Here is a 15,487-nt window from a genome sequence, read left to right on the forward strand (position 1 = left end):
ATTTCCCGCAATGCATCATTACTTTCCTTTTCTATGTAAGCATCCATCAACATTCTGGACGAACTAAATACAACGAGCTTGCCATTACTGTTTTTTACACAATGATAAACACAGATTGGCCTATTCATTGGAATAGCGATTGAACCACTGGATAAAGCAACAACAGATGGTTGCACTACATTTTACGTTGCACCATAAGCATATAAAAATTTTATACCACTAAAATAATCATTTAGTAATAATTGCAATTATCGCAAGTTGAATAAGATTTTTTTGTTTTCTTAAAAGCAGAGATGAGAGATAAAAGATGTCATTTCTCGTAACAATCTGACTCTCGAGATAAATTTGCAGTGCTATCAAATTTATAGACATAAGGAAAGATAAAGAAATATAGGAATATAGAATTTTTACACATTGACATTTTTTACACACTGACATTTCTTTCGAACATACTGACAAGCGAGCAGGAGAGCGCTACATTACCGAGCACACTCATAAATATATCATACGATTTTGCCCTTCGACTTCTGCGCCATCTGCGAAGAGATCTATCAACTGCTGTTGGGTGCCATTTTGCTCTGTTTATGACAGTTCAGCTTCGCTGAGCGAAATATGCATGTGGTAAAAGCACATTAGCGTATCTTTTTTGTTAGGTGTTTAGTCGTAATTTCACACAGTCAGTGTTATTCGTGCATGTTTTCTGAAGTGCGCTCTACTATCATTTTGTACGTACGAGCTACACAACTTCTGTATTAAGGTAAAGTTAACCTCAGGTGACGGCTATACGAGTAAATTTTTAATGATTTATTAATTTTTGTTCGATTTTCTTGCAAAATTGACCAGAGCGCACCTGCTTTTTACGCGTATTTCAATTCTAAAAAAAGTTTTTGTGATTCTGTAAAGCCAATTCAAAGATATGTAATGCACTGTAAATGTCGGTAATTCGCGGTACTTTAGCATCCTCTTAAACCATAATCTATTTCATTCTGAGAAGTACAGAATTCGTTTAAATCTTTTGCTCTGGCTATATTAGTTGGCAAATCAAACGTGGTAACAATTTCATCAGGTATAGTGATTGTTTCATTTTTTAAGAAACCTTGATTTATATTTTTCAAGGCGTGAGCACAATCATGAAAGAAAAAGAGTTTACGACTTTTGTCATTAGGATGTTGACAGGAATTGATTATTGTACTGTGCCTTGATACATTAATTCCAAATGATTTCCACATTGTCATATTTGCTGATTCCATATCAGACGTGACACTTTGAACCTGTAATCCTATATTTTCAGCTTTTTTAATAATATCACAAATAATTGAGTTAAAATTATTACCGTCAACACTATTATCTGTGAAATAATAAGCTACGACTTGCTTCCATCTACTGGCAATACCGGCTAGCATAAATACTAGTGCTTTAGAAGCAAATTTTTTTGTATCGCTATTCTTACATAATTCTACAGAACCAACATATGAATTTGTTGAAATATCAAATGATCTGCTAGAGGTTATAGACATTTCATCTAGAACTAACATACAGTGCTTATCAAGATTATTTTGAAAAGCAGACACTTTAATATAGAGAAAATCGAAAATTTCTTCTAATATCCCATTTGTAAATTTGACATTTTCCAATCGTCGGCGTAGCGTTCTTAACGAAGGTAATGGCAAATCGCGACTTATTTCTTCATATCCCGAACGACCACACATAAATTTATATCTTAATGCCTTTTTTATGGTTTCATTATCCCAATTTGGAACTTTCTTGAATTCGCCAGTTAATAATTTAATTTGATTCTTTGTTAAAACTTTAGAAATAGCATTCTCCATTAAAGTTCTATTACTTTTATTTATTTCTTCTTGCAGTCTTTTAATTTTGTAATTAGCATTTTTTAATTTTATTTGAGTTCTTTTTTGTATATTGAATAATTTAGTATAATGTTTTTGTACTTCTGTTACTTTCATTTTATGTCTAAAACAATTATCACAGGAATTTAAATTATGACATAAATTTGAAGTTACTTCTGATATGTCACTGTTTTTTAATTCAATATCTTCGTGGCTTGAATCCATATAATTTGTAGAGTTATCAATTATATCCATATTGCTTATAAATTTGTCGTTTCTATCCATTGTTACGTCCTGCGGAGTAACGATTCTTCTCCTTCGCAACCAGCGGATATTCCAATTAACGGGGGCCGAGCGACGGTGATCTCACCCTGATTCCAAGAATATGGTGACTCTCACGGCAATAATTAGATGTCGTGAATTAAGTAGAGATAAATTCACCAATCATGGAGATTTGAGATGACACTGTCGCTTGACGCCCAAAACATCAAAGGTAATGAAATCAAGGAGCTGGAAGACGCACGTGTGCACCCCTTTGAACTCTGAACGTCCGGCACCCACATAGCAATAAATCGAAAATTTTTGACATTTAATGCCTTCAGGAGTTCAATTGTCAAACCTGCCGCTTTCTCGGATAACAATTACCGAGAAATATAAAAAAGTCATAAAAACAAATATTGTACGTGGGCGCATTAATGAATAAAGTGGTGCACACGGCCCTCGATGGGACAAAGGGAATCATAGACGAAAATTTGTATAAATAGGCGCGTTTTCCAGCGGAGCGAGCAGTCTAGTCTTGATCATTCCGAGTCGCAGTTCCGTGGCATCTTGTATGCTCGAGCTCTCTGACTCTCGGATCGCGGCCTTTAAACTCGTGCGGAGCGTACGTCTCGGTCGAAAGAAAAAGTGCCATTCGAAACGTGCCTGGTTGGGGTCTGCAGACCATTGCCCATCGCACGCGGAATCCCTCCGACCGGACCATCTCCCGCTGAGTTCGGCCCAGTTTGGAGGCCTGCGACTCCGAGAGTATTCCATTCACTATTATCAACACTCACACATTCAGCAAGTAGTAAGTCCAGAATTAATCACCTAGTTTACTTCCGCTCTTGTTCTTTTTTTCGAACACCTTTTCTCTCTTTGCGAAGGATTTTTTTGTATAAACATAATATATTCACTAAATTTATTACTCTCCCCTCCCATACTCTCTCTCTCTCCCTCTCTCTCTAATTTTCCTCTTTCTTAGGATTTACTCACAAGAGTCAATCCGGAGGAATCTTTTTATTATTAATTTTCCTCTTTCTTAGGATTTACTCACAAGAGTCAATCCGGAAGAATCTCTTTATTATTAATTTTTCTCTTTCTTAGGATTTACTCACAAGAGTCAATCCGGAGGAATCTTTTTATTATTAATTTTCCTCTTTCTTAGGATTTACTCACAAGAGTCAATCCGGAGGAATCTCTTTATTATTAATTTTCCTCTTTCTTAGGATTTACTCACAAGAGTCAATCCGGAGGAATCTTTTTATTACTAATTTTCCATTCTTCTTGGGATTTACTCACAAGAGTCAATCCGGAAGAATCTCTTTATTATTAATTTTCCTCTTTCTTAGGATTTACTCACAAGAGTCAATCCGGAGGAATCTTTTTATTATTAATTTTCCTCTTTCTTAGGATTTACTCACAAGAGTCAATCCGGAGGAATCCTTTTATTATTAATTTTCCTCTTTCTTAGGATTTACTCACAAGAGTCAATCCGGAGGAATCTTTTTATTACTAATTTTCCATTCTTCGTGGGATTTACTCACAAGACTCAATCCGGAAGAATCTTTTTATTATTAATTTTCCTCTTTCTTAGGATTTACTCACAAGAGTCAATCCGGAGGAATCTCTTTATTATTAATTTTCCTCTTTCTTAGGATTTACTCACAAGAGTCAATCCGGAGGAATCTTTTATTTACTAATTCTCCATTCTTCTTGGGATTTACTCACAAGAGCCAATCCGGAAGAATCTCTTTATTTCTTCTCTTCAATCGTAAAAATTTCTTTCCTCCTCTTCCTCTCTTTAGATTTAGCCGAACCCTTTTTACCTTCAATCTCCTCTGGTTTCACTCGAACCCTGTTCGGGTTAACCCGAAGGAGTGTTTAAATTTCAACCTTTCGATAAACATAGAAAGAAACGGAGTTTCGTTCTTTTTTAGTGAATAATGATAATATTCCCCGAATCCACGAATATAAGTCCCGAGCAGCCGTGAAGCGGCACCGGAATCGCCACAATCGCCGAATCCGCCGCCTGAAAGCCATTGAGGAGGAAATCCACCAGATCGCCGCCCAAGTCAATCGACTTTGCCCCCCTGTCTCGTACTCGCCGGTCGCACCGGAAGAAGAGCGACTTCCCCCATTCGCATTTTTCCCCCACTCCCCCGTAGATAATTTTCCCCACGCCTACTCCCCAGTAGATAGTTTTTATCGCACCGACTCCCCCTTAGATAATTCTCCGCGCCCCGACTCCCCCGTAGAAAATCTTCGCGCTGACTCCCCCGTAGAAAATCTTCGCGCTGACTCCCCCGTAGAATATCTTCGCGCTGACTCCCCCATAGATAATTTTCTTCGCGCCGACTCCCCCGATTCTCAATTAACTTATAGAATCTTCCCGGATTCTCCTGTTTCACTCTCTCATCCTGGAACTCCGATCCCTGTTGTCTACGATCCGGTGGAAGACCAATTTCCTGCGGATTCTCCTAGTGTAGGGGCCCGCGATCTCGAAGAGGAGGAGGAAACTTTCTCAACTCCTTCGATCCTCGGATCTCACGATCTCGAGGATGAGAATCGTTCTCCTAGCCCCGCGCTAGTGTGGAATTCGTAGAGGAGCTGCCACCCCTCCTCCCACGTTGCTATTTTGCCCCTGGTCCCCTTCAGTCATTGGAATCTGTTTTGTCGGTACTTCCAATGTCCTCTGCCCCACTCCCTCCTGGGGCGTTCTCGCTCGGGCCCAAAGAATTTGATCTCGAAGCGGTCCGTGCCTTCCTTTCCCGTTCTCCCCCCGATGCGCTCGTTCCTGTGTGTCTTCCCCATACATACCCAAGGTATTATTTAGTCCCCAAGCTAATATTCTTAAATCATTTCCGCCCCAACACCGCTGTGTTAAAAGAACTTCCAATGTAAATCGCACACCTACATCCACACATACATACACGTATATATATATATATATATATATATATATATATATATATGTATTTATATAGTTAAGAAAATTATAAGTAGTAATTATCCGATATAAGAATAAGTCAGTTGTATAGTATACTCTACATTGTAATTGTTTACTTTAAATTTATAGAACCTACAGTTTAAATCGTTCCTATAGGGATATAATATTTGATTTTAGCCTTCTCTTAGTTTAACATTATAATTATATCACAAGTCCAGTTGTATTCGACATTGTAATTGTTAACTTAAAAATTATATAGAGCCTTTAGTTTAAACCGTTGTTTTTTATGAATATAAATCATTTTTTAAAATAAACAAATTTGTATTCTCATTTACTACTGATTAAAATAAACCAGGTACAATAATTAATTGGTGCTAATTTCATAACCACTACCACCATCCCTCGCTCTTACAAGATAAGCACTAGGTCCAATCCCGAGGTAAAGCAATTAAGTTTGTTGCCTCAAAATAGGACCAAGGGACGCAGAGCATCCCGGATATTTTGCCATTGGGGCCTCCCGCTGCGGGCCCTACTGACCTATATCCCGGGTTGTCGACGCGGTCTCCCGTGCCGCACGTGCACACTCTCGAATTGTTACGTCCCTCCCTTCTCCCTCTATATCTTGTCTACCCTTCTTTAACCCTGGACGTAACACCATATTACTTACAGATTTGTTATTTGTTTGCATATCATCTTCAATATTTATTTCTATATTATTTGTTGCTTTATTAATATTAACCAATTTATCTGAAATAGATTCATTTTCAATGCATTGAGTATCACTTTCTTGAATATCACTTTCTTTATCATGTATAAATGTAACTGTATCCTTATTATAAAAATTACTAAAAGATGCTTTGCCTTGATCATTCAAATTCATATTTGATCCTGTTGTAAAAATAGAAAATAATATATTGGCAAAACTTCTTTTATTTAAAAATAAATTGTAAAAGTTTAATATCATTTTTCATTTAAATAAAAATAAAATAAATAAAATTTGTACAAATAAAAAAATTACCCGCATCTCCAAATATAGTAGGTATGGCATTTCCTTTTAGTTTTAAAAAACCATCACGTTGATTTTCCCACATTTTAAGAGCAAAGTGTTCCTATGTATTATAAATGTAATGCCATTATTATTAAAAAATTTTATATTTATAAAAAATTAAATAACCTCAAAGTCAAGTTCAATGTTATTAAAGCTGTCAATGTTAAATATATTACTTGACACAATGCAAAATGTTTACTAGGTATCCAATTTTCTCGATTAACATTTTTAATCCAAATTCCACATCTTTCAGGTTCTTTCAAAGGAAAATAGCACATTTTTTTTTTTTTTTTTTTTCATTGAAGAATTTGAACAACCTTTGGCTGCGCAACGAGGCATTTTAAATCCAAGTCACCGTACATTAAGACATATTTTAAAATTAAACATAAACAATACATTATTAGTATTTCTACTGATACATGCACTATAAGTTGGAAATTAGCAATGTTAGCAATTACAAATGTATCATTATTTATTGTTATTATTATTATTGTTATAATTATTATTTATTATTTTATATAAATAAAATAATTTGCATAAAGACTAAATAAGCATACTCATATTAAATCAAACTTTTTTTTTATTTTAGGTATTTATTTATTTATTTTAGGTATTTTCTTTATTTTCTTTAAACAACCAATATAAACATACATGAATTCTTAGTTAAATTTATTTTTGTATGTTAATAATCTACATATATACTAAATTGATTTAAATATTTTTTGAAAGCGCGCCGAAAGTGTCCTGAACAATATGGCGAATCAAAGCACTAATCAAAAGTTGTCTAAGCGATGTCCAATCTCTTACTTGAGGATCTCTACGTGTGGTCGCATGGCAAAGTTTGGCTATGCGCGCACGTGGCCTTTCGTTACGCTCGGTGTTCGTTGTAGACTTGTCGATATCGATTAAAAATATCGATTATAAATATATTCATTACTTAAAAAAACTATTTATATTGACCCTGAATGAATAAGCATTATATCGATTATATATCGAATAAATATTAATAATTATAATTATATAAAATTATAATAAAATTGTAACGACCTAATTTTTCCGCGCACGGGGCAGCGGGAGTTTGGTGGACGAGGATGCGGAGGAGGTCGCCAAGAGAACTAGACGTCGTGAATGGTGGATAAAACACTCTTTATTCTGTGTAGATAGTGCGGTATAAGATAGCGGCGTTCTGAACGCGGCGCGCGGACGGACGAATGACGATGACGCTCGGATGGACGTAACAAAAGCTTATATTTACTCCTGGACGGACAACGGAAAATCAGAACGCGCGGACAAATAACGGCGGACAGTCGAACGCGGTGATCGGAACGGTCGAATTTAAACGCGATATTTGCAGGCGGTGTTTATTTACAAGCGAGGGACTCCGAACCGAGCTTCTCGGAATTCGGAATCCCTGTTGACGCGCTGGTGCCGTGGCCTTGCCGAAGGCTGCGGCCACGGCCGAAGTCGTCATGCACGCGGTACGGCCGTACTTTCCCTCGAATCCGATCGCAACGCGCTGCGGTTAGTGCCGCGATGTTATACGGCGGTGGCAATCGACTCACGCCAAGATCACTTGGTGGAGGCGCGGAGCTCCACACCCCGAGTCGTGAGTCGATGCCGTGGCAGGACAGCGGATCGGGGAAGTGCCGGCTATCAGGATATCCTGGTGGAGCCCAAGGTGGACTTGAGCCCGTGAACCGGCGGTCTGGGAAGCGGATGGCTAGTTGTCAAGATCACTTGACGGAAGCTAAGTTCTCTTAACTCCGACTAGCGCTCAGGATGTACTTCTTTCTCGGACGGAAGGCGGACGGGAAAAGAAGCCTCGGCCATGATACAAGTACAAGGGTATGCTTATGCGCACCTCAAAATCACGTGACAGTAGAGCGGCCAATCAAATTTTGTATCCAGTATACGTCATCGTTACGCGGTAAAATCGAACTTTATTTTGTGGTAACGATTAAACTATAACGCCTAAAGTAATATATTCTCACTATATATGTTAATATGGCGAAGTTGTTATAATACATTTCTTGTAATACACATTATAGAAAACATTACTATTTTGCCATTATTATAAATGTTATTGCATAAAAGTTATACATTTTATTGTGAATTTTCTATAATACATTAAATATGAAGCAAATAACTGGGATATGTGTATAAAGTATATGTTTAAGATGAAAAATAACGTAAAAATTGTATAAAAATAATATTTATTAATATAAAATAAAATATACATAAAATTAATGTTATTAGTAAATTTTAATTATTATAAGCGTTTGTATATGCATATATTTATTACATTAAAAGTTATAAGTAAAATTAATAAAACTTTGAATTAAATAACTTAATTAGATTAAATAAATTTTAGAAGAATAATGAAAGGAAATGTAATTCAGGGAAAGAAAACAAAGATTTGTATTAAAGTATTATTAAACTTTATTATTTGTAAATTTTCTCAATTTTTTTTTCTTATTTCTTTTTCTATTATTTTCAGATATTTGCCGATTGATTTCACGAACTCGAATATACGTTCGTGTTCGAATAAAGCATAAAATGACTTCACGTGGAATTGATTGTATCTTATAACTTACAATATCGGCCAATTCGTTAAATATAAACAGATTTTTTCGTAGATTTGACTCATGATATTTCTCGAATTCGATATTTATCGTTCGCGCAGCTGTCTTCCGACGGATATGTACATTTACCGCGAGAAATAAATTGAATCCAATCTACATTACTTATAGTAGGCATTTCACATGTTTCAACTCCTAAATAAGGATATTTTGATTTATATCTGTAAGCTACATATCCGGCCACGTATTTTAATCCTTCGTCTTCGATAACGTCTACAATATTAATATCATCCAAAGACGCAAGAAGTTGTTCTTCTTCGACAGTTGCGCAATACGTAGATAAATCACATATGGTTACATTATTATTATCATTGTAAGATTCGTCAAACAGTTCTTCTTCCTCGTTGCGTGGTTCATCCGGCAAAACATAGGGTGTCAGCATTTCGCTCAATACTTGACATGATTCGCTGCTTACAAGCGGAGAAACAGATTCTGATGTTACATTACAAGAACCTATGTTACAAAATAAATTTACTGACTGCTTTCCTAGTATGTATCTTCTTAAACGATATTTAAAATCTAACGCAGTTGGCTGGTCATAAGCGCAACCAGTGGCCCTTATAAATGAAAAAAAGTTCTCTAATACGTCTTGGTTTAAGCGCCTGGTTAATATGTATTCTACATTGAACTTAAAATTGGAGCACATTTCGGTGATTTGAGATAACAATTTCTGCAAAGAATTATTACTAACTATGATTCCTTTCTGGAAGGAAATCAAGGTTTTATGTTTACCTATTTTAATTTCATGCATAAGTTTATCCATTTCGCATAAAATATCATTTTGCTTCTGGAGATTTACACCGTATGCGTTTTTGCCCTCGTGTTTTCCTAATTTTGAACTCGCGTTAAAAATGTCAAACCAGTTGTTGAATATACGAATTACTTGTGCTGTTTCCGCCCAGTGGAAATTGTCTAAATATCCTTTTTGCCCGTACCATTCGATAGCGGAAGCAGTCCTTTCGGACAATAACTGTGCAGCAGGAAGCACTTTTTGCCGTTCGGACCCTTGAACGTCGAGATGATACTGGCTGATGTTGTGAGATATCTTCATATCTTTCGCATTAATGGATAGGATTCGTTCGATGCATTTTTTGTCTACAAGATGTTCCCCGATACTGAACCCGTTGTCAAGAAAATGATTTCTTGCCAATTTCAGAAGATGTGGCATATCTGCAAATACAAAAATATTAATATTATTGTTTATAGGATGCTGAAAATAAGACTTCTTTGGTGTTATTCCTATTTCAAGTTCCGACCACAATGCCATGTTTGTCGGACTCATGTCGCAAGTCATAGAGACAACCGTATAACCTGCATCGTATAATCGCGAAATAATGCACAGAATGTTGTCTTTAGTCATAGGTGTGTCATAATTATAGTATATAGGTTGTTTCCAATTTATAAATAAACTTCGGACCATGACGCACTGACACGTTTTGTGTGGACCTACAACTTGCTGTTTCTTTCGATCTACAGCTACTTTATTTGACAAGTACATTTCATCAAATGTCAGTGTAACCAATTTTCCAAAATCTGGCATGCTTTTACCCTTAAACCTCATACAGTCGAGTATAGCATTCAAAACACCCGGCTCTACATTAATGTTCGTCGCCCACCTCCGAAGCGTTTGTAGTGAGGGTAGTGGTATTTTCATAATATCTTTGAGGTATCGGTATGCCTTCGGACTGACGCATCTCAATGACATAGCATTGGCTATGTCTTCCGAAGACCAAGTTATGCGTTTCCGAGAAGGATTCAAGAGCATCCGTATTTGTCCTGGCGCGAATATCTTTTCTAAAATGCGGTGCGTCTTTGCCTCGTACTTTTTATTGTCTTCAGACCGATTTTGCTCGGACTGCCGAATCTTATTTTTCATTGCAGCGAGTTGAATTTTCAGATTGTCGCTAAAAAATAATTTTTATATTTACGTTAGACGTCAATTAAAAATTACATCTGTAAATTGCATTTGAAATTGCATTGCTTCAATGACAAAAATACCCATGTTTTCATTCTGAAAATTTAAAAAAATATCACTGACCTATTCAATTTTTCTTTATTAAACTTATTTTTCAAGGCTGCCAATTCCCGTTGCAGTTCCTCTCTGAAAGCATGAAATTAAATATTAACAATTTGTTATTGTATACACAATGTGTACGTATATAAAAATAACACTACGTTGAAAAAATAGATATATTTTGTTAAACACTTCAAAAGATATAAACTTAACATTTTCTTTTTTTAAAAACAAAGTACATTCTATTCTTAATTACTTACATGGAGTTTTTATTGGGGCTACAATGATCCGTTGCAGCAGGCGAACTGATAGTAACTGAAACGTTTTTGGACATATCTTCAATATTTGTCAATGATGCATCCATCACAGGCACAATAGCATCAATGACATTGATGGAATCATTGATGTGTGTCGATGTATTTATCAATTCTTTAGGCGTATTGACGGTGGACGTTGACACATTCGTCACTGCATCAGGGGCATCATCGACATGTAATGATACATCCATTATTTCCTCAGGATGGTCAGACAATGGTGTATTTTCCACTTGCAACTTGTGAAACAAATGCAGTGTAGGTATTGCATCGTTTCGTAATTTGCGAACTCTTTTTGGGGAGTACTGCAGTAGTAGCTGCTGCATTGACTTTGTAAAGCACCAAGGTTCGAAATGTATCGAACATATTCTCCCTAAACAACACAAAATGTATATTAGGTTCTTGCCCATCAATTCGATTAAATATTTGAAAATATCTTTCTCTTAATAAAAATTGAATTATTAATTATAATACTATTGTTTACATATTCGTTTCAGTAATGCCATAAATTATTTTTACAATACTTTACCTCTGGTAACGGAGATATCTTGTTTTTCACAAACTTCGAGCCATTTAATAGCTACTGCTTGGTCTTTTGGAAAACGAAAATACCGCACTTTTTCCCCCGACATATATGTCGTTTCCCGGTGTTTATTCTTGCACCCTTTTGCAGCACAGTACATTTTAAATATGATGAAATTCTTCTTCTTTTAACACAGCACTACTGGTTCGATGAATTTAAAGATTCGGAGTAACCTAACCTGCTAGCACTGCTGCCAAGTATCATGGCGCCGAGTATGACGTTTTGATCACCATGTTGATGACGTACGCTGGATACCCCCCACTCTTTCAAAACCTGCGCAGTGGTCTACCACCGGATGAGCATACCCTTGTACTTGTATCATGGCCTCGGCTATCGGAGCGGCGGCGCTTATATAGCCGAATCTCGAGGGTTTGGGCAGGGACGGTGCGGGGGGTACGGAACGGTGCGGTTACGGAAGGGGAATCACCGCCGCTCGAGATCGGCAGCGACCGCCACTTTGGTCGCTTTACGGAGCGCGCGCGGGCGCGGCGATCTCTCGGCGCGCGGATGCGTATACGCGCGCTATGCCGGTTTTGATGTTTTTGTTGGCGCTGTGCGCCGATCTTTCGCTGTCCGGCGGTTGCTCGGCCGGACAGCCTGGAACGGTGGGCGGTCCGAGGGGAGTGCATAAAGGCGGTTCGTTACAAAATTCCAAATTTTTAATAATAAAAGAAAGATGAAGAAAGACAATTTATAATACTAAATGCAGGAAAAATTCCGTTTATTGTCTACATTGTTATTATACATGTATACAATTGCTTGCAAAAAAATTGCAATTTTTTTCAACAGTTTTTGGAACGCAGCACTATACTTGCGAAGCGATTGAACATAATTAGATCTTAGATGGATTTACAAAAAAGAACTATTCGGTCGCTGAACATAATTTATCTCTAATTAATAATTGGCAAATCCTAGTTTAAAAATTTATTTAAAATTCTAAAATAAAAGTACAAATTAAAAGATGTAATTAATTTATTGCTCAAAATAAACTAAAGTTTTATACAAACCGCAAAGAATATATAATAAATGTAATACGTATAAAATTTGAAAAACAAAAATAGAATCATAATTAATGTTAATTAAAAATATATCTTTATGTATATATACAGGGTGATTCAGAATAACCCCTTGTCTTTCAAGGGACGTATTCTTGGTCGAATTCTAAGACGATTTTTCTTTTACCAAAAATTTGTCAGACGCTTAGATTTTGAAATATCAACCGATTAAGTTAGCGTATCACGGGTTGAATACAAATGGTATACTAATACGCAGGGGCGGCGCACTCACCATTAAGCGCGGGTGTGTCGTGAGGTGCCTGCTGCGCTCAACTGATACAACACACAAGTTTTTCTCTTCTCTCACTCTCTTTCTCTCTTTTGTAGATTTCGTGCAATTCTTTGTTCGATTCTTCGACTGTACAAAAAATTTCCTAGCACTTCTCTTATTAAAATCATTAAAATTAAGAAGAAAATTAATTACATTTTTAAGTTAAAGCTAGCATTGTGATGTGACAGAGAGAGAAAGAGAGAGAGAGAGAGAGAGAGAGAGAGAGAGAAGGAAGAAAGACTTGTGTGTTGTATCAGCTGAGCGCAGCAGGCACCTCACGACACACCCGCGCATAACGGTGAGTGCGCCGCCCCTGCGTACCATCTGTATTCGACCCGTGATACGCTAACTTAATCGGCTGATATTTCAAAATCTAAGCGTCTGACAATTTTTGGCAAAGGAAAAATCGTCTTAGAATTCGACCAGGAATACGTTCCTTGAAAGACAACGGGTTATTCTGAATCACCCTGTATAGTTAAAGTAAATGTGTATGTGTTTTGTTAGTTTATAAAATATACGTTAAACGAAATAATTTTTTAATAATATAAATTGAAAACTTTGAATATTGTTACGTCCAGAATTCTCGAAATAAGTCTCTCGGGTCGGTTGGCAGGTAGAGACTTAGAGAAATAATTCGAGCGACGTAGGAAGGACGGAACAGGCCTAATCTCTCGCACACATGTCTCCGGGCGAGTGCGACGAGTCGAATGCGTCAGGTGAGTCAGAATGTAGGTCAGGTGTCGAGAATGACGACCTATGATTCTCATTCAGACTCTTGCATTCGTGTAGTCCTTATTTTGCGTAAACGAATCGAATCGCTTTTACGCGGGATCAGACTAAGTGCAATTTTATCGGAGCGGGAATTAGAGGTGATTGAAGTAAAGAAAAATGATTGAAACTAAGAATTACAATTTATTTTAACATAATAAAAGAAATAACCAATTACAATGATAGGTGATGACTAAAATAATAATTATTAATTTACAAATAATATTTTTGTTAGTAGAAAACATGTATAATAAAAAGAAGAAAAATATCTTATGTTCTTAATAACAAAAATTGTAATTATAACTTAAAGTCTAGTTGGTTATAAGTGTGCATGTGTAGGTGTATTTTATGATCAAGGGATTTTTAGTTATCCAGGTAGGCTTTGGAGCGAGTCGAAGATTTCTTCAAATTCATTGAGTACTCTTCGATTCGCTTCGATATTTTCATTTACTATATTCTCTACCTGTTCGGGAGTAAATAATGAATCGGAATGCGGGTTTTCTTGGGGAAACTCTAGCGCGGGGGAATATGGATCTTCCGGAGGTCTTCGAACAGGTGAATCGGAATTACGATAAAAAAAATCGGGGGAAGGTGTAGGAGGAAAATCTGTAGGAGAAAAGGTTGAATCCCGAGGAGAGGCTAAGGGTTCTGCAAAAGGATCGAAGGTAGAAGACGGTGACCCTGGTGGTTGTTTAAAATCTGGTTCTACATGAGATCCAGGAGAGTAAGAGGGGGAAGGATAACGACAGGGGGAAAAAGAGTGTGATTCGGGGGACGGATTTGAGACTGGCGGAGATGAGTCGGTCGGTTCGTCGGAAGTACTCAAATTAATTAGAGCGTTAGGCAAAACAGAAATTTTTGCTCGCTGTTTGCGTAATTTACCGCAGAGCGATAACGATGCGCCAAGCCTCCGGAGCTTCTTATTTCGGCGATTCCGACAGTTCTTAATGGCTCTTCGAGTTTTATGGTCAGGGACTCGCTTACGCACTAAAATGAATTTGAGAATTGAGGCTACGTTCTCTCTTTCTTATAAAGGGAAATAAAATTTATATTATAACTTCTTGAAAGAAGAAAAAAGAAAAGCAAAAGGAAAAAGTTTGAATTAATAAGAGAAACGGAATTCTTCGTTTCCGCTGGAAGCAAAGAAAACTGCGAATTCAATCGAACGAGAGTTCGATTGTATCCAGCAGGGAATAAGGAGAGTCGCGGACCCAATCGCGAGAGCTCGATTGTATCCTGCGGGAAATAAAGAGAGTCGTGGACCCAATCGAAAGAGCTCGATTGTATCCTACGGGAAATAAAAGAGTCGCGGACCCAATCGAAAGAGCTCGACTGTATCCTGCGGGAAATAAAGAGAGTCGTGGACCCAATCGAAAGAGCTCGATTGTATCCTACGGGAAATAAAAAGAGTCGCGGACCCAATCGAAAGAGCTCGACTGTATCCTGCGGGAAATAAAGAGAGTCGTGGACCCAATCGAAAGAGCTCGATTGTATCCTACGGGAAATAAAAGAGTCGCGGACCCAATCGAAAGAGCTCGACTGTATCCTGCGGGAAGTAAAGAGAGTCGTGGACCCAATCGAAAGAGCTCGATTGTATCCTACGGGAAATAAAAAGAGTCGCGGACCCAATCGAAAGAGCTCGACTGTATCCTGCGGGAAGTAAAGAGAGTCGTGGACCCAACCGAAAGAGCTCGATTGTATCCTACGGGAAATAAAAGAGTCGCGGACCCAATCGAAAGA

General features: G+C 37.2%; 1 protein-coding gene across 1 annotated transcript; it reads right to left on the reverse strand.

Moving 5' to 3' along the window:
- Positions 1 to 953: 953 nt before the first annotated feature.
- Positions 954 to 1,829, reverse strand: LOC120359058. Its single transcript, XM_039455353.1, has one exon. The coding sequence runs from the start codon at positions 1,827 to 1,829 to the stop codon at positions 954 to 956; it is 876 nt and encodes a 291-aa protein (XP_039311287.1).
- Between the last annotated feature and the right edge of the window lie 13,658 nt (positions 1,830 to 15,487).

This window comes from Solenopsis invicta, chromosome 12 (assembly GCF_016802725.1).
Source record: "Solenopsis invicta isolate M01_SB chromosome 12, UNIL_Sinv_3.0, whole genome shotgun sequence".
NCBI lineage: Eukaryota > Metazoa > Arthropoda > Insecta > Hymenoptera > Formicidae > Solenopsis > Solenopsis invicta.